The sequence below is a fragment of the Anticarsia gemmatalis genome, chromosome 20 (assembly GCF_050436995.1).
Source record: "Anticarsia gemmatalis isolate Benzon Research Colony breed Stoneville strain chromosome 20, ilAntGemm2 primary, whole genome shotgun sequence".
In the NCBI taxonomy this organism is placed as follows: domain Eukaryota; kingdom Metazoa; phylum Arthropoda; class Insecta; order Lepidoptera; family Erebidae; genus Anticarsia; species Anticarsia gemmatalis.
In genome coordinates this window covers 7,959,508-7,986,846 of record NC_134764.1, presented here as the reverse complement: position 1 = coordinate 7,986,846, position 27,339 = coordinate 7,959,508, and the positions used below count along the sequence as shown (strand labels likewise).

General features: G+C 35.4%; 1 protein-coding gene across 2 annotated transcripts in view; it reads right to left on the bottom strand.

Annotated features, from left to right (window-relative positions):
* The window catches only part of Mhcl (Myosin heavy chain-like), a 285,346-nt gene that overhangs the window by 9,250 nt on the left and 248,757 nt on the right, over nucleotides 1-27,339 (bottom strand). For both annotated transcript variants that reach the window (XM_076127805.1, XM_076127806.1), the window contains 3 exons: nucleotides 18,869-18,958; nucleotides 4,680-4,823; nucleotides 3,999-4,232 (listed from right to left, as the gene is read on the bottom strand). In XM_076127805.1, the coding sequence (XP_075983920.1) occupies nucleotides 3,999-4,232; nucleotides 4,680-4,823; nucleotides 18,869-18,958 (468 nt within the window). The remainder of the gene's footprint in view (nucleotides 1-3,998; nucleotides 4,233-4,679; nucleotides 4,824-18,868; nucleotides 18,959-27,339) is intronic.

Sequence of the window (27,339 nt, the reverse complement as noted above, 5' to 3'; positions counted from 1 at the left end):
GAGGTATGTAAAGCTAAGAAGATACGCAAATAACGTGTCACAGTCATAAAAAATGTAAAGGAATAAACAAGAATAATATCATGAAAACATTTATATTTAAGAAAGGTTATTCTCGTTACGGTAAGAGTTACAAGAGTAGGAGATCGTATTTTGACGCTTGGTTAAGTTATAGACACCTAATATTATGATATATTTTTCGTTTGATAATATCAAAGAAAAGAAATTTGTGGGTTGTGCTTATTGAACCAGATTAAGAAGTTTAATTTCCTTAACTTTATTAATTATATAATAAGTGTAGTTATACCTTGGTAAGTATAGTCGTAAAATTCATAATTTATACCGCATTGATCAACGATGCATCAAGTGTAAAATTTTAAATTGCAATACGTATTAATTTCGTTGGATACCGGTACGAAAATTCGTGCAAGCATTTGAGTTTTCCGTCGAGTAAAATGGATCGAACGTTTAAGATATTTGGCGTTTATCAACGCAAAAAGTAGAACGATTTCCTTTAGACGCCATTCATTGTATCGAGTAACGACCTTGGGGTATGGCGACGGGAAAGTCTGGATACATGCAATTATTTTGTTCTAAGATAATTTGCTTAGTATCGGAAGATGAATGCGATAACCATACTGGGCCATTTAAAACTTGCGAACAGTAGCTCGATTCTCTACTGCTATCGACTACCGACAACCGACCTGTCATCGAGAAATTTTGTATGAAATTCTGATCAGCGCCTCTGACGGGTGTCGTAGGAAACATTTTGGCAGTACATTCTAAATGTCAAAATTTCGATAGCTAGCCGGTAGTCGATAGTGGTAGAGAATCGAGGTACTGAGTCATGTCATTTTATCGGAATCTCTCGTTCGCACTTCCACATAGTCACATTCATTTCATTCTCTTGATTATGACGTTTGTAACGGCCTGATTATAGATAATAATTTCTTGCTGCAGTAATAATTTAGACTATCCAGCCTAACCCGCTGCATGGTGGTCGATGCAGTGGTGGTATGAAATCGCCTCTAAGTAAATCTTTGCGTGCGATTGCAAATAGCAAATGTTTTCACGTTGCTTCCTAAATAAGTAATACTAGAAACCAATATGGTCAGCTCTCAGCTCAGTCTGTTAGTTTTATTTAGCAAAGGACGTTTACGGAACAGGCTCTCGTTTCCGTTGTCGCATTACTATTTGCTTCGTATCTGAAGTATCTGATAACTTCTACTTCAATTACAAACATAAGTAAGGTAGCCCACGTGGCGGCTTAGTGGGTATGCCCTTCTGGCAGGTGAGTCCCAAATAACCCTGCACTCCGCCCAGGGCGCTGATGTATGCTATTCGACAGACGCAGCCTTGCTATAAAATGTTTTTGTCTTTATGGGAACCCGCCCCTAATGATATTATCTTTGTTAATCATCATTTCGCAGATCACAAAGCAATTGCAACCGTCTTCTGACATATTTAGGACGCAAATGAGTGCGCAAGTAGTCATCGTACATCATTTATTATAAAAGAATGTCTGGAATGAGCTCATGAAGTTTATTTTCGTTGAAAATAATAACGTTTTGGATTCAATGACAAATTCTTTAGAGTAAAAATAGCGCTGTGGGTGGGTGTTGATGTAATGTTGATACGGAAAGTAGTTATAAATCTGTTGCAGATGAACATTTAAATGTTATTATGTGCGAAGAATATTTTGTGGTGTATTTATATTAATGTATGGACTAGAGTAGGTATATAATTGTTTCGAATGAAGCAAACTGTTTATTAGTGTTTATACGAAAATTTTATTAATGTTTGAACCGCTGAAGGAAATTCTGATTTTCATAACATAAAGTCCTACTGCCACTTTGCAGTAGTTAACGTTTAATACAAACTGCCGAAAGTTTTCGTATATCTTGTTTAAAAAATATATTAGTTTACGATTAATCATTGATCAGTGCGAGAAGTAATGTTAAAATTATGGAATGTCAGAGCACAAACAAATAACATTTTTGATTATCAATATAATTGTAGCGTATTTTTGTTAATTTCTTATAAAACTTAGCTATTCTAAGACTAAACAAAACTCCCATCGAACATCTGTAAGAGAAAAATATTTAAGTTCTAGAAATAACAAAAACTAAACGTGTAAATATCATAACGTAAGAAAGTAATGATTGACACGGTGTGTACAGCACTTAATGCGATAATATCGCACTAGTGTACCTCTGGACACCTGCCAGGTGAGCCTACACAATCTACACGCTTGTAACACGTACACGTAACAAACACCCACTGAATACACGTACATTCACGAAAACTGATCATTCAACAAATACTGGCATATGACGTCATAATGTTGTAAAATGCTTACGGTAGACGTGTCAGTATGCGATTTTTCTATATTGCAAATTTTAAAGACAGTTGATAATTTGGGAGTTTTATATTACCTATGTATTTATATATCGTAGGATCTGGAGCTAGCGAATGGTTTTGCTATGGGTATGACTTAATTTATCTCTATTCTAGCTAAATGTATAAAAAAACGAGAATGAAAGATAGACACAGTCAAAGGCTGATACAGATTTTCGAATTACAAGCGAGAAGGAGAAAAATAAAATGCCCTCTATATAATATCTATAAAAATAAATCTTACATATAAAAGGCCTTTTTTTGCGCACGCTGGCAAACATTTTTTTTTGACGCTGTGTTTTAAGAGTCTACCGTGTGCCACGAACCTAATGTTTTGTTTACAAATGCCATGGTGTAAACACAATAGAACTGAATCGTGTGTCCTTGTCACACTTACGGCGAGTTACATTGTAACATGAGATGTAAGTCATGCCTGAAAATCTTTGAGAAAAGCTACAATACAGAACTTGTAATGTGGTTTCTGGACGTTTTTAATCGGTGTAATATTTCAACATTTTTAAGTTATGTCTCGTAGTAAAAACCCAGAACGACTAAATCAAAGTATTCAAGACGTTTACAGGCACTATGCTGTGAAAAAAATTACATGTAATTTTTTTACTGCTTGTTCTTTCTTTTTGTGATATTGCAGAAATCAAATCGATCGATTTACTGATTATAAGGTCTTTATAAAAATGTTTAAGGTACATACTCTAAAGATATTAACCAATAATGAAAGAGAAATGTTTTCACTGATTATGCACACGTTTCAAGTTAACTGAACAAATAGAATTCAGACTTATTTTTTCATATATTTTATGTCATTTGATCTTTAAGTGGCGAAACCAGGACTTTAGATATCTACAAAAGCCTACAATAACTATTTCAGTTTTTATTTATTTACCTATTCATTGTTTCAACTATCAAGCAGCTCACGAGACTTTTGCATTTTCTTTAAAAAATCACGCGCATTTCCCCGTTAGTAATAAACTTAGGTATTTACGTGTTTCCTAGGCGTTAACACAAACATTATCGTAGACAAAACACCACAGGATGTGGAGAACGTTTAGTTCAATAACTGTTGTTTATCTAAATAGGTTTATAGTGTGTAGTGCATCCTCTATGCTGATTCGTATGTCGTGTTTGAATGAAAGTACGATGTTTCATTTGGAAATGCGGGTTTAGGAGTTATGTAGAAAAGCTTTAATATGTGACTGGAAATTGATTTTAGCAATATGTTTTTTTATGATGAGCTAAATATATGTTAGTTGCTATTTGATTTTGATTGTTTTTGTTTGCTGTGGTCCTAAATGTTTAGTAATTAACAGTTGAAATTGCTCTGGTCTTAACTGGGTCTAATTATCTACCAAAACCTTTGTCACTCTCATATTGTCATCAAATATTTTGTCTGCAAATAAATACGTAATTGTACAATGCCTATGTCACTTCTTTAAATAGGAAAATCGATACAAAAGCTCTATTAATGTAAATTACAAGTAATTTTAATTGTTTCCGTGCACACATTACCGTAACCCCTACAAAAATCTGCTGCAAAGAACACATTCATATAATTTCCTACATAAAACCAATGGCCATATTGTACTGACCTTCTTCTCCAACTGTTTCTTGACAGTGACCAGCTGTTCAAGGTCATCTTCGTGCTGCCTGCGTAACTGCGCTCGCAGTAATTGCAGCTCCCGGTGAGCTCGTTCAAACCGTCTCTTGTACTTGTCGCCAGAGGCCGCTGCGTCGGCTTCTGAGCCTTCCGAGTCCGAGGGTTCAGCTCCACCGGTGTCTGCTGACCGCCAGTGTAGCAGTTCCAGTTCTAGCCGTTCTGATGCCTGGGGAGGAAGTGGTGGTTGAGTATAACTATGTGCGTAATTGTGTATGTGGTCCTAACTGGATATGTTGATTGGTTTGCAGTTCAGAATAGTTGAATCATAATGTAACCTAAAATTAGTTACCGTAATTTATCTTTTCAATTTACATGTGAAATGTGAAAATGTGATGTGGCTGAAACTTGATCGAAAATCTGTGCGTTTGTTTATATCATTTAAAAATAAATAGCAGTCAGCGTGTTTCCCATCCAAGTAAAATCAGTACTTGAAAAAGTTGAAATGTATATTTTGGAAAGCGAAAATGCACAAAGTCTTATTACCTACTGTCCAATTTTTCCAAATGACTTCTTTTAATAAGATTTTTACATGCAGCACTGTGATTAATTATATTTATATGAAACGTTTTCTGGAAATTATCCAATAAATGCTAACATATAAGTAAGTAGTTACCTGCTGCAATCTCTGGTTGTTAGCGAGCAGGTCTCTGTTGTCTCTCTCGACGCGCAGTCTCTCGGCTGCTTCGGCGTCAGCGCGCTCAGTGGCAAGGCCAGCCGCAGCGCGCTCCTCGGCTAACTCACCACCCACTTCGGATAGCTGGGAAAAACAACACACAATTAATATACATATTTAAATATTTGTAACCCATGTCCCACTATTGAGCAAGGCTCTCCTCCAAAACGAGGGAGGGGTTAGGCCTTGAGTCCTGCACGCTGGCCAAGTGCGGACTTTTCATACCCTCAATAAATGTATTAAACAAATTTTAGACATGCAAGGTTTCATCAGGATGTTTTTCTTAACCGTTTGGGCAAGTGATAATCATTTAACAATTTATATGAGGCTTTTTAAATATTACAGCGATTGACAAATTTAGTATACTAAATATCATTGGACAACTCACACGTGGTCATCTGATTCGAAACTAAGCAGAGCTTGTACTATGGTAACCAGATAACTGATAAACATATGTACGTATATACTTCTAAATACATACTTATAGTTATGTCCTTTCACACCCTAATACTGATAGAAGAGTTCCGAAATCCAAGTTTTGCTTTGACAGTAACATCAACATTCGTGTAAATATGCAAAACCGAGTAAAGGAAAAATAATGACATCCAACAAAGCTCTTTCTTTCAATTATGGCAATCTTTTACCTATTTAAACAAGGGTATGTCTTGTTAAATTAGTAAAGTTCTATTTATACTACAATTCCTAGTATCATACGCAGATATGAGGAATATGTAAGCAAAATGTAAATAAATATCGTCTTACGTTTCAAACTTCAATAGGAGTCATATTTAATACACGTTAGATCTAAAATAATTGCACGTACTAATGCGAACCGTAGTTATAAATATTGTCGACAGAGAATAAGGTTTTCCTCCAATGTACCTACATTGGAAAAAGAGCCTTTGATCATAAAAATCTTATTGAAAATTGAATCATTTATCTTGTTTATATTATTACTTCAAGTCTTTAAATCTTTAGTGCTATTAATTGAAACAATAATTTATTAGCAGCTATATTCAATGCATTCTTTTGAAATGCTAAAGAAATAGTCAGTAGCAGTCGTATCAATAGTTAAGTGTCTAGTTTAGTCTTTAAACTACAAGATTTCTTAAGTAACTGCATCTCTAAAGATACGTTATTTCCAATCTATCAACATGGGCAATTTTCCTGTTCTGAAACGCAGTAGCTGTTAAATATTCTATGGCGAGAAATAATTTCATCGCACTACGTACTAGAAAGTTCGTAATTGCAATGTTCCTCGTCGAAGCAGGCTTGTAATTCTTCACTACCGCGATGTCAAACGCTATGTTTATCGCCTCCTAACAATATGGCAACACTTCGCCATTTAATCGCAATGAATGGCCGGCTACATCGTGAAAACATGATTGCATTGCTAATTCTCATCTAGTATAATTGACGCTTGTTCAAGGCCGGCATTAAACATTAACTATACGGCAGTGTTTCAAACACAACAAGTTAAATCTGGACCGAATGACGTACAGAGTAGGTGGCCCGCCCAAACACTAACTGATTGGTAAATTCGCTACGACACCAACCTTTAACTCTTGCCAAAAGCGCACACAAACTCCACACAAAAAAAAAATCACAAACGTTAGGAAGAAAAACCACACTTCCTGTTCAGTTTGAGTGACAATGTTAAAATATCGCGATGACGGACAAGGCAGAATTTCTCGCATTTGTAAGAGCTGTTGTGAGAAGTCAACAATGAAAAAAAAATCTTTTGGCAAGCGACGCCTGTGAGGTAACAGCGAGCCAACGGACATAGTCACAAGCGCCACTAGTAGCACGAGAAACTATCCCAAGCAGCCGGCGATAATTTATTATAGTGTATTAGCCTTATCTTTACGAGCATCGCGAACTCTTTGGAACATTCGCACGCTATGATAAATAAAACTAATCGTTAGTAATGAGTCACCTCGTCCATTTCGGAGACAGTTGTTCTATCTTCCGATATACCGCGGCTCGACCGGCATACACTGCTCGCTCTGCTCCCGCTTCGGCTGAACAACGTAAAACCCTTGATCATGATATTCGTAGCAGACTTCGATCTACCGAGTCTTCTTTTCTTTCCATCGAACATATCTGTGTCATCCTTGTGGCCCAATCGCCGCCATTCCTCCATGACATGATCAGTCCTTTTCAAAAAGTTGTCAATCTTATTGCTCAAGTAATTAGAAGATGTTCCATCTTCCAAATGTGCAGCTACTGGTTTGAACTTCTGACGCAATGGTTGCTTGTTGCAACCCAAAATGAAAGACAAGTTAGCATCAAAAACAACAGGAGCCTGCTCCTTTGACTTGAGTTCAGTTAAATTGACACTATCAGAGTTATCACAGGTTTGTGGGTACATTCTTCTTGGAGTGGGTGTTCTGTTGTAGATCGAAGAGTTCATACTAGAGGAGCGAGACAGTGGCACGAAGGTCCCGTTGCTGCTGCATGTCGAGTACTGGCTGGCAGAACTGCGAATGCTGCTGTATGAGAGTGGACTTGGAGATCTTGATAACAATGAGGTTGTGCTGGGCACATGTCGACGGGCCAGCTCCGCTATGGAACCCGTCTCCACTGAAGCACACGAACTGCTTCTTCTATAAGACGGGCTAGGAGAACGACTCACTAAGTACTTTCCATTATCAACACTGTTTTGCGAAATAGTATGAACCTCTTTTAGAGGCTTCGTAACAAAAAGTTTCTTGCCATTTAGAAGAGATGTCATAGGCTTCGGCGGTACCTTCTCATCGAAATCAATAGGCAGAGTTTTAGATTTCTTCACCGGTAAGATCGGCCTGCTCGGGGGAGCTTTAGGCGGCTTCTTTGGGGTCGTCTCCAGAATAGGTGGTGACAGTGGTCCATTTCCGTTGAGTGGATGAGATCCATTGATCGGTGGAGAGAATACGCCGTTGGTGGCTGGCCTACTTTGCTCTGGTATATGAAGCTTGAGCGGGTCGGAGCCCATCCCGTTGACGGCGTCGGCGACGCCGTTCGCGTGTGGCATAGTTTAGGCCGTTCGCTTACGTTTCCTATAGCGGAAGTGTCGCGAACGATGAAAGTCCAGTGCCATTTCACAGTAGTAGTTGCAGTATTATTGTCGCGAGCGTTACGGGATGCGTCGGGACATTAGTTGGAAATAGAACCGGCGCGAGAGGGCTCCGCGGACGCACTGCGCCGGCTATCTCGGTCGCCGGGCCGACGACGCGGCCGCTCGACTATTTTCGTTTACTTAGATGTCGAAGTGCACGCCGCGGCTGACACGCGCTGGACCTTCAAAATTCAGTGGACGTTCGAGTACGAGAGAGCCAATGACAAGATTCGTACGTCCAAACGTCCCCAATCATAACATACTCGTAAATCTATCGGACTGAAGACGCGATTCTCGAAAGTAGTAAAAAGCAGATGTATTATAAACAAGGAGTAAGTAGGTGAATCAATATGCATGTCAATAGATCAGATGCGGAGTCTGCAGGACGTCTGCACACGAGTAATCAACCGGAAACCGTGAAGGCCATGATTTGTTTGTGGTACATTGAAGACGCCGGTAGTGCGAGACGTTCGGAAATGAACAAGAATCATGTACCTAATGAAACGCATTTGAACACTTATGTTCATCATAAGCACACAGGCCAAAAGCAAACCATTGGGTAAAGAGACCGACAAAAATAATTAACATCGCAAATTTAATCAAAATATAGAAGTGTAATTCTAGCAAATTGATACAAGCAGTTACTTGTAAGTGCGGAGTACTGAGAATCAAAACACGATCATAGCCAAACTGTCGTTTGACGTACATAGAAACAGTAAACCGTTGGCAACCACTAACTGAAAGTTGGCAAGGAAATTTTATAGATAACGTAAATGTGCGTAATATAGCATTACATTATGCATCTTTTGGCATAAACAACGAGCACGGCCAATTGCGCTGGAGTATTATACTTGTTGCTATACTGTTGTAAACATACACGTATGCCGGAAATATCAGAATGTTTCCTATTCTACGCAAGATTTGATGATACGTCAAAAACTAGGTTATGCGATATCGTTTAGTCGAAGCTAGAGATATAAAAGATATGAAAGAAAAATATTAGGTTAAATATGCAAGTGAAATGAAAACAGATGATTCAGAATAAGAATCTGCTAAAAACAAACAGAACGTTCTTAAAATCAAACGAGTTTATATGAAAAACTGTGCAGAAATAAATTGTTGAAAGTGCAAAAAACGCTAGACGGTCACGTTAACCTAAAAAACTGACGATGATGAATATATTCTGGATGTAACTAGAGCTTCGGAAGGCAACCTAAAAACCGAGAACCAAATTATTTATTCAGTCTTTTCACCGTTCATTGACACATGTTTTAGTAAACGAAACTTCCCAACATAAAGATAGACATGTAAAATTAATAGTTCAATCAGAACGAACAAGAAACAGGAAAGGGGGATTTAAAAAATTACCGGTACAAGATAGAGCATTAGTCACCAATCTAATTGAAAAAGTTCTATTCAAAGATAAATTCAGAGCAACACTTTACACTACTGATGCAATTTAAACAGTAAAAAGCATTTTAAATAGCAAAACTAGTGATGCAATTTAAATAGTAAAAAGCATTTTTAGTAGCGAGACAGATAACAAACAATGCTTTTAGAACTAAGAAGAAATGTATAATACAAATAACATTTGTGCAGTGAACGAAAACACAGATAATGCTAATCTCTTAGTGACGGATGTTTGAAACTGCGTCTAAAGGGCTCTAACCTGATCCAATTCTGACGGTTGCTGTACACTGAGACTGACTATGAAAGAACTGCATTTTGGGACGATATTTCTTGAAAATTTTCCGTTTCAAGAGTATTGATTGAAGAGAAAAATGTTTGATTTGTGTGTTTCAAATTAGGTTTGATATTATTTTGTTTTAATTGCAGATAAAATTGCACAGATTATGAGGTATTATTTGATCTCAGTTTGCATGTGTCTTAAAGAAAGTAGCTTATAGAATGAGTGGTTAGTATTTTCAAAGTATTGCGTATTGTCGTGTATCGTGTCGAGTGTACGCAAACTATGCCGGTCAGATGTTCCAATAAGAAATAAATAAGCCGCGGCGACGTCTGCCAATGCGTCCGTTTGATGCAATCCGCTGTACCACTGCGTCTTTAGTTGCGCAACCGTTTAAATGGGATTTTAATCTGTGTGGTGAAATTATTGACAGGAATTAGAGAAATATGTGGACGTATAATTCTATAGTTAAGTATTAATGACGGTGAGATAAAGATTTATGTAAATAATTAATTAAATAAAGTTATTTTTTTATGTTATTTTTTTCTATAGCAATTAAGAAGAAGATAATGTAGAAATGGTACTAGCGAATGATTATTACGCATAGATGTGTGTGGTACTAGTTAAATGATTACGTTCTAACAACAATTTCCTCGAACTACCACATAATCAAAAGGAAAAGTGCTTATGAGATATTCAATAGGAACGACACAACAACAACTATCGTACAAAGAAAGTAATTCAGAGCCAACAATACACTGTCACACGCTCTCACAAGACGAAAAAATCAATATCATTATAAAATTGTTCTAACACAACACACTGTACATCAACCCGCCATATTTTTTCAACAACTTTTTAATTCACTATGGATACTTTTTCGATAAAAATTTCGTTCGAAATTCGTATTTTTTTCGCGGGAACGTCGCATGCGCGTCTCGTAACACAAACTGAATCTTGTCACGGATTTTCGAAATGGAACGTTATTTTAAATTTAGTTTGTAACACAATTTATTGCGGAGAAATAAATGTGGTTGCTTAAATATATTTACGTTCAATAAAAATATGAGCGTCTTTTAGTTGCACAATTTTTTTAAAGACTTTTTACAGTTTTATTTCAATAAATTTGGCATCATTCTCGCGTCGTTTGTGACTCAATTTGATATTTGGTTTTACAACTTCTGGTATCTTATTCGGCTTATTTTATAAATTGGCTAGACTAAATACAAACATATTTGTGGCAGATGTGTATTAGAAAGATTAGGTTATAAATATACATTTTACACAAGTTCAGCTTTAAATTTCTTGCCAGAGAAAAATCTCAATTTAGGAAGCCTAAAAGAAATGTCTGTTCCTTTCTCCATGCTTTTCAACGACTATTAAATTATTTATTCTTGCAGAAACATAATTCATTGCCAGTGTAACGACGCGTCGCTTAGACGCAAACCAACAAATGCAAAACATTGATTTCAAAAGCTTATTTCTGGAGTAATGTGTAAATCATTGAAATTAGGCCATCCACAGTCGAGCGCACTGACGGTCGTTCCGCACACGCGCTCGTCTCTTTTGAAACTTTCATTAAAAACTAATACAATGTTAATCATGTGTTGACGTATTTGACACGACCCGGTTATTGACGAAAATATAATTATATTGAATATTGTGTACCTAGCCTAATTTCTCCTGTCGATTTTTTTTTATTTTTCTGTGTTGTGTCGTGTGCAGGACAGTATCATTTTGTTTAGATTTCAGATTTATTGCTAACTTCACTATTTGTTTAGCAGATTCATACAAATTACTTTAGTCTCTTAGACATAAACTACTAAAGCAAATCACAACATATAAATCTACGAAATTTTTACGCTTTAACTATGTTGTTTGCCGATAAATTCATCTATTTTATAGGCAAGACATTGCAAGACCAAGGTGGACCAAGTAATTCATGAATCGTGTCGTCTTCACGCTTGGTTAAAACAAGGACGTTTTAACCTTGCATACTGCAATGTCACGAAGGCGAGAATTCCTTTGATTTTCAGCTACACAAACATGTCCACTACAGGCACTGCATTTTATGTACGTCCAAAGTAACCCAACTCACGAATGCTGGCAATAATTCAATGTATCACAAACAACAGCTGTGAAAAAAAATAAAAGAAAAAAAAATCAGTTCGGAATTTAAAATATATAGCGTGTATAGTAAATCGCAGAGGTCGTCAAACTTTAGAGACAGCTGATTTTGTATTCCCGACGCGAACGGCGATTACCATCGAAATGTACGGTAAGTGTATGTAAATTGCTCAATAACAGTGCGCAGATGTCTACGAGAGCTAAAGCTCTTGTCTTCGCTCAGTGTATAGATAATGTGGTGCAATCAGCGGCTTGTCACCATGAACAACTATTTTCGTATTTACATAATATTGTAGGGCAAAGTGTACTGCTAATTTTAGATCTAATTTTCCAGAAATTACCGAGTAAGTTCGTGATACGCTGTAACGTAATGCAAAATGTTTGTCACTTCTGGACTTTCATATGCAAAGAGGTTTTCACCGCGGACATTCTGTTATTTATTACTATTAGTGCGTGTTTTGATATATTTGATATTAATGAATTATAATTTATTACTAATTTGAAGTTGCCAAATCTGCCAGACGACACGTATCATACAAACATGAAACAGGAGGGAATAATTTGGCGCCAAATGATTAACACGTTCCATTCATCCTATGTCCCTTGCCTAGCCAACTTTTTTAATTTCACCTTGACGTTGACATCGGTTTACTATTCTAATTTCAAAACTTTTTTTTTAATTGGCAAACATATTTTTGCGCAGTCTACATGTTTTTTTAACGCACTTGTAAGGGTTCCGTACCCAAAGGGTAAAACGGGACTCTATTACTAAGCATCCGCTGTTTGTCTGTCTGTCTGTCTCCAGGCTGAAATTTTCACAAATGATGTATTTCCGTTGCCGCTATAACAAGAAATACTAGAAAAAAAATATTATTAAGGGGGTTCCCCATACAATAAATGTGTTTTTTTGCTCAATATTAATTTTCTATTATGTACGATGGTACGGAATCCTTCGTGCGCGAGTCCAACTCGCTCTCCGCCGTTTTTTTTTAATTATTTGTATATTTATCGTTTTATCTGAATGATCCTTTTCCCACAAGCAGGCGTTGAGTTGAGCTGCATTCCTAGCGGTACTGGCTAGCTGCATACTGCATTCCGTGAAGATATAGGTAACAGTTGACTTCAAGATACTCTTAAATATGTTCATGCGAATATTATGTGCCTTGATATCACATTCAGATAATTAAAAAGACGTCTACAGATGTTATAGTTCAGAAATAAAAAACATCATTATAATAGTTTTCAACGAGCGCAAACTTAATGCCAGTATTTGACTGCCATAGAAAAATCTGTTAATATTTGACTGCCTCATGGCACGGCGGTTTAGGTCGCCACGTCGCTACCGTCGTGGGTTCGATTCCCACGTCGGACATTATTTGTGCGATCCACAAATAATAAAATTGTTTCGGATGTGGTTGTACTTTGTATAAGTCCACGCGACACAATATTTTTTTAATCCGGGAGTTGCCTTTTAAAAGAAGTATATCGACATTATTTCCTACAATCATCTTTAAATCGCCTACTAAAACTTTCCTACTAGTAAGATTACTATAACTACCCGTAAATACAATTTAGCAATCCATAAATGTCATATTAAATCTCTATTCTGAATTGATGGCTATGAAATCGGGCGACATGTTATTGAAACAAAATATAAAAATGGCGACCATTAGAAAGTTCTAGTAGCTGCGAACGGTTTAAAAAAAGTTCGTTTCTTTCAGTAGTCGTTGTTATGTAATGGCTGTTTGTCACACATGCCTTTGCTTTATGAAATATCTTTTTAAAATAATGTTGGATGTTGATTTAAACAATGTTTTACAACCATTAGACCATTATTTATTATTGGAACTTAAATATTAAGTTTTTTATAAATTATATTATTATGGTTTTCTTAGTTGTGGGTAGTAATATTTTTTTGGATCAAAAATTTGTTTTCATTTTACGGATATTGGTAGAGATCGGTTAAATTTTGTGAAAAAATATAGTAAGAAGTTTTTAATTTATTACAAGCAATGAACACAAACACGCAGACATTTCAAATATCTAATACGCTTTATCAAACTACGAATAGTAATTTATTTTTTCGTACTATGAAGAATTCAGTAACTGTGGCAGTCGTGTAAAGTACAGACGAAATGTGTAGGTATTTTTATTTTCGTAGCGGTCAAGGAACCGTGCCCAAAATAAAAAAAAAATAAAGGTCAGGCGCGAACTACTTGTTATTTTGTATTTTTTTTTTATGTAACACTCCATTTGTTTGGCAACACTGACGTTTGTTACTATTTTATCTAGTAAAAAGTAGGGTAATTGGACAAGTTAAAAATAGAATAAATTTAATAGGCGCATTAAAACTGGAATTGAAAATAATTGGGATCTGCAATTAACTTTCGCTTCACTAGCGACATCTGTTTTGAGTTGATTGGACTATTCTCCATTAAATTAAAATAATAGGATTTTGGTTCGGCTTTTTAATGCTAAAGTAATAATGACCACACAAAATTATTATCGTATTATGATATCAATTTTGACCAATTTCAATACGTTTGTACGACAATATGATTTAATACTGGCTATCAATATAACGGTGGTAAAACATTGTAATTCTTATTCTAATGTTAATCAAATCTAAGATGGATACCTAGAAAGTATAATAAATCTGTATAATTAAAGAAACTTGTACTTACATGCATTTTATTCGTCCATTAAAAACACAGTTTTATATGTTTCTAGACGTTTAGCATTTATTTCTTATTTTATTACAGGAATAAAAGTTACGTTTTATTTATGCGTAATGACACCACTGAATAGATTTTATTATGTGTAGTAATTTAAGTATATAAATACAGGTACTTCACATTTAAAAATCATAAATTCTATTTCTATTCCTTTAACAACTTTTTTAATGGTAACATTTACGGGTTAAAAACCACATAATCCTTTTTAAAAAGAAAAAAAAAACACTTATGTTTAAAAATAGAATCTAAATCCGCGCCTAAACAACTGTCACAATATTTGACGTGCGTTTGACAGATTTATTTTTTAAATATGTTACTAGAAGAGGCAAGAGTCACATAGAGACTGACATGGATTACACGCAGATCCTGCGTCAAGGTAAGCCGGTAGGACTCGGCTAACCGGTGGGCGGGTCGTTCCTCACGAATGAACTTCATAACAATTATGTCTCATTGTTTTGTTTGTCGGCTACCGTACGTATCGATCAGATAATTGTGGATAATTGTTTTAATAGCCGATAGAACAGATTTGATTTGAGTTGAGGAAAATATTGTGAGTAGGTAGTTAGATACTAACATCTTATGACTAACTTGAGTCCTCATATTTTCTGATATTGATCTATATCAAATCTACCAAAGTAGGACTTTGTTTATGGTGTTCAAGAGTGTGAACAATACACAGGTACACTCTCTATTCCTTCACTTTCATAGACAGGTGGGACGTATAACCGACACGACTAGTGGTCGGTTAGGTTAGGTGGTCGTAGATGCTCAATCCAAATGCGGCCACCCATCTACGAAATGTCCGCGTTATGGTTGCTTAACTTACTGATCGTTTACCAAGCAGTGATCGTAACCAGCACCTTAATGCCCGGTCCCTGAAGCACATTTAGCGGTAGTTTTACAATTCAAACTGTCATTTTTATATGCGTTTAAACACTATTGAATAGATAAAATACTGCTAAATGTATCATGTGCGTGCATTAGAAATAATTATCACTTGTTACAACGGTGAACGAAAACATCGTGATGCAACCTGGTATGCCTGAGAGTTATTAAGAACAGTTCTGGAAGGTATGCAAAGTCCCTAACCCGCACTTGACCAGCGTGGTGGACTCAAGGTCTAACCCCTCCCTCATTACGGGAGGATACCCTTGCCCAGCAGTGGGACATAAATGGGTTAAATTTATTTATTATTTATTAAATGTAACTCAGAAACCGGGGGTAAATGAGTGCCTTAAATGTTGTTTATAACTAAGTATGTATTATTATCGTAAGTAGAGCTATAATGTAAAACAAGTGGTTATTAGTGACATTCGGTGTTTGTTATAAAGATGCAAGTGCCCTGTCCGGTCGGACCGGTGGCAGACGGACTCTTGTCTTGCTGTGGGACCGTTTGACTCACATGTGTTAAGGTCCATGTACACATAAGTGTTCATATACGCTTTTAAAGCTAAACTTCTGAAAGATGTCCTTGAAATTTAGAATGAATGAATATAGTTGAACATGCGGGAACATATTAGGTTAGGGAAAAAGTCTTTTCGCATTATTAGTGTCTTGTAATTTTTTTTTTCTCTGTACAATAAAGCTCGATATTTGGCTACCTCACGAGCGCACTGAAAGAAACCTAATGAACCGTGTACTCATTTGTGATTCTTGAAGCTAGAGAGATTATTACAAGTTCATACATACTATAATGCGAAAAGACTTTTTCCATTACCTAATAAATAGGCTACTTTTTTAAGATGAAAGTTTGGACGTAAGCAGGGTTGTGTATGTCAGTTAGTGTTTTTTGGGTAATGTAGCCTTCCTATTTTTTCTGTGTTGCTATAGATATTGACGACGGACCTGCACATTTTCTCATATTTATATTGCTTAATTTTTCTGTTAAATCTATCTATCTATATAAATAAAAATGAATTGCTGTTCGTTAGTCTCGCTAAAACTTAGGAACGGCTGGACCGATTTCGCTAATTTTGGTCTTGAATTATTTGTGGAAGTCCAGAGAAGGGGTAAAAGGTGAAAAAATTTAAAAATGCGCGGTATTAAATAAGCTAAAAAAAAAATTTCAGTCAAACAACGACCCTATTTATGATGACAAATTATAGCAATCTACGTATATAAATGAAAGAGTAACATTACGAAATAAAGACAAATGTAACTGATGAAATATAAATAGTAAGCCGCGCCAAGAAACGGCTAATCACCGGCGATGAGAATTAATCATTATTAATTTATTACCTTTAAATAGGGCTAATGACTTATACATCGTTATTCTTTTGAAGAGCTAGTTTAAATTAGTATTCATTTAGTACATTTTGGTACCTAATATCAGTATGTAACCTGTGCCTAAACGTCAGGCATTCAAAGGTAAATGTGACAAATATAAATATGACAAATTTTATGCCAATATTAATTAACTATTATATTTAGAAACAAATTGGGTGAATATTATATAAAAATGTTTTTTAGTATCTCTAAGGTAAAACAAATTCAACCCTCTTTAATTCTTTATGGTTTTGGGACATTTTGGCCATTTCAATATAATAAATCAACGTTCAAAAATATAATAAGCTTCCAATTAGTTTTATCTAATACCTACATGACGTGAGTGTTGAAATAAGATTTGTATACAAAAGTGGCTCAATTAAGAGTCTACTTTAAAATAATACAACAAATTTTGATGCTTAACTATACCAGTTTTATGACAATCAGAGCGTTAACTAATAAAGTAAATTGCACATAACTTAGCTATTCTGTGTCAATCAAGTACGTGGCTCGCTTTATTGTATAATATTATAAATAAACAAGTTTTCTTATGTATTACCAGGCATTTTCAGTCACGCAAACAGTTATAAATTGTTTAAAAACAAAAACAAATTTAAAGCGGGACAATTAATGGTTAAAAAAAAATATGTGTACTTATTTTAGATTTATGTACGCAAATAACAATTATGCCTTTTACATTTCTTTACATTTTATTTGAAAGAAAGATTGGTTGGAAGCCTAATTTCATTGGGTTTTTTCGGTATTGTGTTCAATGCCATCTATCGGACAATGTTGGAAACTCTTCACTGTTACTGAAAAGTAAATCAATTCAGTAGTATTGAATTGAATTATTCATATTCATAATGAAGAATTTGAGTTTATTTAATTTTCAAAACATCACGTTATACTCGTTTTACTAGGGAGCAGCCAGGGTGCACAAAAACATTTTTTTATGTTTGTCACCAAAAACATAATGCGATATTGCATTTTACGTTAATTTTTATTACTTAACATAAATAATATGGTGTAAACATAAGTCTACACGTGCCTTTATCCCCGTATTTTCATTATAATATCGAAAAGAAACCAGTTTGAAGTAAAAACTCGAACTCGTCATAAGACTGCATTGACCGACGAACTTTTTCATCGAGTATTTGTTGTTATTGGAAAAAACATATCGCTTCGTTAAGGCTAATTGAATATTTTAAATACTGTCTGTGAGATTGTCTATTGTCTCTTTCCCACACTTTGATTTAGAAGGTGAAAAAAGGAATAGAATATTTAGCAGCTGTTCATTTTTAAAATCTGAGTAAATATTGGGTGTAATTTTAGTTATACCCGAAAATGCAGACAGAGAGGTGTATGAAATACATCCACGCCTAGCCATTTTTAATGTTAGTCTCATGTAATAGGGGGCCAGGCCTTTGCCATAATAATATACTGGGCACGTTACGAAACTCCGAACTAATATTTAAAAAGTTACAATTTAAGTCAGTAAAAATCCATATAATACTTATAAAAGTCAGAGACAAGACTAATTTACAGTGCAGAAGATATAAAAGAAATCCAGATTTTATAGTGCATAATATTTAAAAAGAAATCCAGTTTTCACCGTACCATAGACATTGCCATCAAAACACGTGTAATACGTTCTTAAAACCCATAAAACCATAGAGCACGACATAAAACGTAAATAACTTGTTTATGCTTTATGTCTATGATTTATACAAGGGTCATTAGGTATATGTAACGAGTATGTAGGTTGAATTATAGACATAGACTTAAGGCAAGGATAGCGACATTTTTATAGAGTTATTTTAATAGATGGTTTAAAATTCTTAGTTATGGGTATAAAACTATTTGTAAGTTCAATTCGTGTAATAAGCGATTTAAAACTCTCGTGTCTTGTAGACATAATAGTATAATGTAACAGGTCTTGAAAGCGGTTGAAAATTTGAAATTTGTAGTTCGAAAATCTTTACTTTTTCGGCGCGCAGCATTGACACATTATTATATCTACTAGCTGTGCGACTTTTATCTGAAAATATGCATTGTTTTTTCTACTTAAAGTATTTGTCTAACGATTCCTACTTTAATATAGCTGTAATCCCTTGCATTATTGCATTATGCATGTATTTAATTCTTTTACATTTCGTAGTTGTAAATGAAGATTTTAAACGACATAAATACCTAAGTATTAACATACTTAAAATCTTACCTTAGTTTCAAGCCGTTCCGTTTCGTTCTTGTAATGTGTGCGTTCACTTTCCACCTTATCCAGCTTACCCCTGAGGGTCTCCAGTTCCTCCTGCAAAAACAAACCATAGTACCATTGATATAGAGTTGAAAATAGCTTGTATTACAACGACTGATGTTAGAAAACCCACACTTTCTGCCTCTCATCAATTTGTAAGCAATTATAGAAACTGTGACCTGTATAGTTAACGTGTTTGTAACTGTAGTACAGTCGGAAGCATTAACATGTGTACACTATCACATTTTCAATCGTAGGTACTCTTTCGTATAAAATACTCTTTTGTAAAAAAATATCAATTTAATTCTTGCTAACATAGTCCATTGAATTGTTACATTTTTAAGGTCTTAAATTGAGTTTTTCAGAGAACGTAATTTAATTTTCTTAATGTGTAGGGGGATCAGTAAGAGTTTTAGTTCATGCTTGGTGGGTCGCCACCGTTGGCAGGTTACCAGGTTTCAATAAAATTGGCCGCCGTAACCTGATAACAGCTAGGAGGTTATACATTATCAATAGCCAACATTGATTGTTAAATTACTTTAAAGATACTAAACTCAATTTGATATTTTCATTGGTCAAAATGCTAGTGAAATCGTTACAGTGTTTATATATTTTTGCTTGTGACTGTACCAGTAGTATAATTGTAGTAGTAGTGTAGTTTAAAGACAGCTTTCGTGGAAAGTGCTTGTTTATGCATGTTTACTTGCAACAGCTTTATTTAAGTTAATTGTTCGAGGAAAACTGTTTTCTTTTGGTACATTATTCATTTTGAACTTGTGTTTGTGAATGACGAGATTCGTCTGTGGTTTTAAATAACTACTAGCTGACCCGGCAAACGTTGTTTTGCCATGTAAATTTAAAAAAATATATTGTCACTTAGGGGTATGAAAAATAGATGTTGGCCGATTCTCAGACCTACTCAATATGCTCACAAAATTTCACGAGAATCGGTCAAGCCGTTTCGGAGGAGGCAACGAAAACTGTGACGCGAGAATTTTATATAAGTATATATTGTTAGAGGAAGATAAAGAAATGCCATATGTATTAGAGGAAGTAAAAGAAATGTGACGTTGGTCACGTGACCGAGTCCATAAAAGGGCTGCGAGCTCATTCTGAGCTCTCTTTTCCATAGGATTCACTAGCTAAGGGGTTGTGGTGTGTATGTACCTTTATATTGCACATCTCCCTATATATTCAGATGTTTTATTACAATATAGTTCAGTTTTTACTCATCATTCGTTGTTTGATTTACTATCCGATACGCCCTACCTTACATGGCGACCCTGCTAAAGTTCGGTAACAGTGGAAAATTTTGCGCGTCTGTTTAACATTCCTTGACTATATTCGGTCGGTGACTTGTGCGACGAAGATGTTGGACTTTATACTCAATAGTTACTCGCTAGAGGTGTGTACCGGGTTAGAAAATACAGAGAAGAAAGATGGGATCCACTAAATCAAAAGAAGAGGTGATCATCGCCCAAACCGCATCTGGCGGAACGAACCAGGCTTCAGTGGAGGAGATTAGAACCCACATCGGGACTACAAATATTATACTGCTTGTGATGCTCACGTTGATGGCCTTGGGTGTGCTGTATGTCGTGTATAAGGTCTACAAGAGGTGTCATCTGGAGTGGATAGAGCAGCAATTTCACCACCATACACTTCGACGGTCATTTCTGCGTGCGATTCCGAAGGCGCCGATGGACAATACCGATGTTTAGGCAGCGAAACGGTCAAAGAGAAAGTGATGTGCAGAAAAAAAAAAATAAAAAAAAAATAAAAAAAAATAAAAATAAAAAATGTGTACAAGTGCGGTAAATTGAATATATTGAGTGATACCCTAAATTCCGGTTCGTATTTCTCTAATTTCGTGCGGTAGTGCGGTACAATAACTCCCTGAAGACAAAGGACACGGTTTTATATTACGGCATGTGCAAAGGTATAGATACAATGTGTTCAAAACCAATTTATTACGTATGTTATAATAAGTTATGGCTTTACAAATAGAGACATTATGTAATGAAATAAAAGCAGTAAGAGTATATTTAATTAAAATTGGACCATCTCGCAGAACTGGAAGCGTATTAGCTAAGAAATTGGTTGAGGTAAATGAAATATTCATAAGATATTCTAATTGTGTTACTGAGATATTAGATAACATTAAGAAGGGTAATGTTACAAGTAGCGACTCTGAAATATTTTATAAATTTAGTGAGAGGTTCCAGAGCATATACGCTGAAGTAATAAATTTATGTAAACCTTGTAAGGGTTCTGATATTGTGACAATGTCTTCATTTGATATTAAAGTTGCTCTAAATTTATTACCCCTCATGACCGACGAGGTGTCCAATATTAAGCAGTTGATCGATAATATCGAGTATTATAGCTCTATTCTGTCTGCTAGTGAATGTAAAAAGCAGTTAATTACATTTGTGCTGAAGAGTAGATTATCCCAAGCTGCAAAATTGAGATTATCGCCTAGTTACCCTAGCATTGAAGACTTGGTGAATGATATGAGAAGAGTTTTATTGCCACAAAAGTCACCATCAGCTATTCAGAGTAAACTGAATTCTATGAGACAAAATGATTTGTCTGTGCAGGATTATGGGAAACAAATTACTGAGCTTTTCGTTGATCTCACGATTTCGCAAGCCAAGGGCAATACCGAGAGTTATAATATATTGAAACCAATAAATGAACAACATGCAGTTAAAAAATTCGCTGATGGTTTGCGAAACCGCAGATTAAGCACAATAATAGCCTCTCAGAATTTTAGCTCTCTCAAGGACGCGATACAGGCAGCGCAGGATGAAGAAATGAGTTCGTCGGCAACTTCAGGTGAAGTGCTTGGTATGTATTACAATAATAGAAATCCTAGGTGTTTCAGGCAGAATTTTGCAAGAGGTCATCGAGGTTATGCTAACCAGACCGATCGACAGCGCAGGCCACAGCGTGGCGGATACAACAACGCTGGCGGACACCGCGGTGGATGGCACGGCCCTCACAATCAGCAGCAGGTGCAGCAGAGCTCTTTTCGCAGGCCCTTCAGAGGTAGGTCTTACTATCATAATAATCGAAATCAAAGGATGAGCAACAACAACGTTAATCTCGTATCGGCTTCGGAAGTACCTTCCACATCAACAAATACGGATAATAAGTTTTTTCGAGACTAGAATTTTATCATGTAAAAGTAACTGTTCAATTAGTTTAGCTATAAATAACATCTCATTTAATTGGTTACTTGACACGGGTGCATCGATCTCAGCCGTGAAGTATAAACATATTTTAGAGCATCAGATATCGTATTACAAAGAAAACATAAGCATAACGGGTATTGGTGGCCAGATTATTACAATTGGATATTGTTATTTAAACTTAAACGTTAATGGTAATCAATTGAGACATAAATTTTATATATTTGATTTCTTACCAATTCGGGCGAATGGTATTATAGGACAAGACTTTTTAGCAAAGTACAAGGCGGTATTGGATTTTAGCCATAATTCAATCACATTATCTACTCTGAATAGTAAAATTAGTTTGCCTATATATGTATGTAATAATAATGCTTTAGAGATTCCACCGAGATGCGAGTCCGTACACTATGTGTCTACAGATTTCACCGATGAATGTGTAGTTTGCGCGTCGGATATTAGTGACGGAATTTATTTGGCGAGTTCTGTAGTTAAGCCGATATGCGGTAGAATTCCTATAAAAATATTAAACACGACCGAAAACCATTTTACACTTGAAGAAATTAAGCCAATAATACATAACCTTAAGGACTATACCATATGCAACTTCGATAAAAGTGAGTCAAATGCAAATCGCGTTAAGAAGTTGTTTTCAATTTTGCAATTAAAGCATTTGAATCATGAAGAACAGGTGGCTGTAGAGAATTTATGTGCGAAGTATAGTGATGTGTTTTATTTACCAGGCGACACTTTAACTACGACTGATATTTATAAACATACAATATCTTTAAAACCGAATACTACACCGATATTTTCGAAGCCATATAGACTTCCTCACGCCCAGAAAAAGGAAATAGATAGACAAATAGGTAAAATGTTACAGGAAGGAATTATAGAGCAGTGTAGGAGTGAATGGAGTAGTCCTGTCTTGTTGGTCCCCAAAAAACCTGATGCTAGTGGTGAGAAAAAATGGAGATTAGTGATAGATTATAGAAAATTAAATAACTGTATAGAGGATGACAAATTCCCTCTCCCAAACATAACCGAAATATTAGATGCTTTATCCGGATGTATTTATTTCAGTCATCTAGATTTATATCAAGGTTTTCATAATGTAAAACTAGATGAAAACAGTAGAAAATACACAGGATTTTGTTCAGGACAGTATCAACTAACTAGAATGCCCATGGGGCTCAAAACCAGTCCGTCTTCATTTTCTCGCATGATGACTATGGCGATGGCAGGTCTAACTTACGAGAAATGCTTGGTTTATCAGGACGATTTGATTGTATTCGGGAGAAATTTAGTAGAAAAATCTAGAAACTTACAAGATGTTTTTGAAAGATTAAAGAAAGTTAATTTAAAACTCAACCCAGAAAAATGTGATTTTTTCAAAAAGGAAATGCTTTATTTAGGACATATAGTATCAAGTGGTGGCGTTTTGCCGGATCCAAGTAAAATAGAAATAGTAAAAAATTATCCTTGTCCAAAGTCTATTGACGAGGTCAAACGATTCATAGCCTTTGTTAATTATTACAGAAAGTTTATTCCCAACTTTGCGCAAATAGCTTATCCCCTGAACAATTTATCTAAGAAAAATGTACCTTTTGTGTGGAATCAAGACTGTCAAAATTCATTCGAAGAGTTAAAACATTGTTTAGTTTCTGCCCCTGTATTAGAATATCCAGATTTCTCAGAAAGCAATCAATTTATATTACAAACGGACGCATCAGGATACGCAATTGGCGCAATCTTAAGTAATAAAAATAATAAACCTATCGCATTTGCTAGCAGAAGTCTCAATGTTGCTGAAAAACGGTATCCAACCATTGAAAAGGAATTATTGGCTATTGTTTGGGCTGTAAAATATTTTCGCCCATATCTTTATGGTCGCAAATTCAAAATTCTTACAGACCATCGTCCATTAATTTATTTGTTTAACATGCGTGATCCATCAAGTAGGCTAATGAAGTTTAGGCTTTTATTAGAGGAATACGATTTTATTGTAGAATATGTAAAGGGTTCGGACAACGCAGCTGCAGATGCTTTGTCTCGGATTTCTTTTACGACAGAAGATTTAAAAAATATGACTGAGTCTCATATAAATGTGACCACTCGGGCACAGGCAAGAAAGTTACAGGATTCTGCGTTTGATATGGTTTCTAATTGCAGTTGGTCTGATCAGCCAAATGTTATCGGAAGTCATATTAAACCAAGAATGGCTGTAGAGCTTAGACTTATAGATAAGGAAGAATTAAATAAATTACGAAGTCAAAAGAATATAAGTCGTGAAAGAAACGCGTTTTGTTATGTAGAAAGTATGTCGACAATTTTTATTAATCCTGACTTCCAATCGCAATTGACGCGAGCCGCATTTGTGAGGGAGCTGGATTATTTTTGTAAAGAGATAAATATCAATGAAGTATGCGTTATTAAAACTAAAAATAATAATATATTTGTACAAAAATTATTAAATACCGTAAAATCGTTAGGAAATAAGTGCGCACTTAGATTATTTATTATAAATGACGTCAAAAGAATCGATGATAAGGATGATAGGAAAGTAATATTAAATGACTTCCATCTCTTACCCACTAGTGGCCACGCGGGTATGAGAAGGATGATCAATAATATTAAGAAATATTATTACTGGCCGGGATTGGATAAAGATGTCAGAGAATTCGTTAAAAAATGCGAAAAATGTCAAAAACAAAAACATGCTGTACATGTTAAGGAACCAATGGTAGTAACCTCGACGGCCACAAGTGCTTTCGAGAAAATTTATTTAGATTTGGTAGGACCGCTGGATAGGGATTGTTATAATTTTTCATATATTTTTACCCTACAATGTGAATTAACTAAATATGTTGTAGCACATCCTTTAATTTCAAAGAAAGCCGAAGAGGTAGCTCAAGCTTTAGTTAACTGTTTTATTCTTCGCTACGGGTTACCCAAAGAAATAGCAACGGACAGAGGATCTGAGTTTATGTCTTCAGTTTTTCAACAGGTTTGTAAGCTCTTAAATATAAAACACTTAAATTCCACAGCTTACCACCACCAAAGCATTGGTGCACTGGAAAATTCTCACAAACACTTGAGCTCGTATTTACGTATACAGACGGACAACCACCCAGAATCGTGGAGCCAATGGGTTCCGTATTGGTGTTTCTCCTATAATACGTCGGTACACACTGTAACTAAATTTACACCCTATGAATTGGTCTTTGGTAAAATATGTTCACTTCCCAGTAATTTGAATAATAACATAGTAGAACCACTTTATAATCATGACAGTTATCCTTGCGAATTAAAATATCGCTTACAATTATCTCAAAAGGAAGCAAGGGAAAATCTACTCAAAAGCAAATTTGTAAGAAAACATGTTTATGACAAATGTATTAACCCTATAGTATACAAACCAAATGATTTAGTTTTGATAAGAAATGAAGGTAATAATAATAAGCTAGACAGCATATATTTAGGTCCCTATTTAGTTGTTCAGGATATGTCACCAAATGTACAAATTATTAAAAATGGTAAATTGGATATAATTCATAAAAATCGAACAAAATTGTTTACAGCATAACTAAATATAATTAAATATAAAATATTTATTTTTATATCAAACCACACTTGTATATCATTTTTTTTTATTATTATCAATTGTAAGCAAAACTTGTATAACCTATTATTTATAATATTGCTTTATAAAGTTATGTGTTAATTAACCAAATAAGTACACCTACTTAAAGGTATTATATACTTAAGTTATAATAAATGTCTTTATTCAAGTTATATTATCTAAAACATGTTTAGCTTTATTCCTTAAGCATATTAATTAGAAATAAGGATTTATTTTCATGATACTGCTCTTATGTAAAAAAAAAAAAAAAATGTATTCATGTTATTTTTTTTTTCTCTTGGTGGGAGGTGTGGTGTGTATGTACCTTTATATTGCACATCTCCCTATATATTCAGATGTTTTATTACAATATAGTTCAGTTTTTACTCATCATTCGTTGTTTGATTTACTATCCGATACGCCCTACCTTACAGGGTACCTCTGCCCGTTTGAATGGTCACGCTGTATTTTTCTCATTATTTATTTGTCTGTAATTGATTTTTGAAGTGATTCAGTTTGTATGTGTAAAGAGCTTGTTAATTTGCTAAAGATTGTGACTTATAGTAAAACTGTTCTATGTGATTAGTATTTTCTTTTATTTGCTTCCACTTCTGGTTAACCTAAAATCAGAAGTGGGATACACCATACGCCTTCTATTCCGCTCTGACCATTGAATACGGCAGTTTGACATTTCTTTTGACATTTTCGTTTATGAGATTTTACAAAAGCGTATTTTATTGTTATAAATACGGATTACGTGAGTTATTAAGCTACATGTAAGTATCGTGTACTTCAGTGAGATCTGGTGAGTGTTCCAAACTTATTCTTGTGCACAACATCGCTATTGAAGTTAATTGTCCTAAACTTTCGCTTGCTTGGTTTATAAAGAAAAATGTTGTAAATATGCCCAATAGCGGTTGTGAAAGCAGGAGCCGCCCTGGAAGACCCGAGTTGCGTTGTCATTGGCGTGATTTACGCTCTGGAAATGGCGAGTTCTGTTTTAGAAGTCGCGATACGTGTTGCGGCTGTCATAATTCAATGGCAGACCATATGTTTCTCTAATCCACCTACTAATTCAACAAATTTAACATGTTCTAGATCGTTTGTCGATGTCTATGATGGTTGAGGAACAACAGCGTACGCCTTGCGAGCCGACGGCTGCCAATGTGTCACATGCAACTCATCGCTGCAATCAACGCGGCTGCGGCAGCGCGCGTGCATGACGCAAGCACGGTTGGGTGTGATGCGGTGCTTCTTCAGGTTCATGAAAACGGACTCAAGCGAGTGGTTGGCTATTTTAGTAAGCGAATATAGGGAGCGGTGTCTTGATACCATTCGTGTGAGCTCGAGACTCTAGCAGCTGTTAAGATCTTGCAGCACTACAGACATTATTTAGGCTGTATTGTCTTCAAAGTGGTTACTGACTGTAAAGCACTTAAGTTCACGCAACAGAAAAATAAATCTATTGCTACGTGTTGCCGGATAGTGGATGTATTTACATGATTTTAACTCTACCCTGGAGTACCGTAAGGGTAAAGGACATGAATGTCACGTGCAGACTATTTTAGTCGTAATCCAGTTAATGTTTAGTCTTCTTAGAATCTTCCACGATGAACATG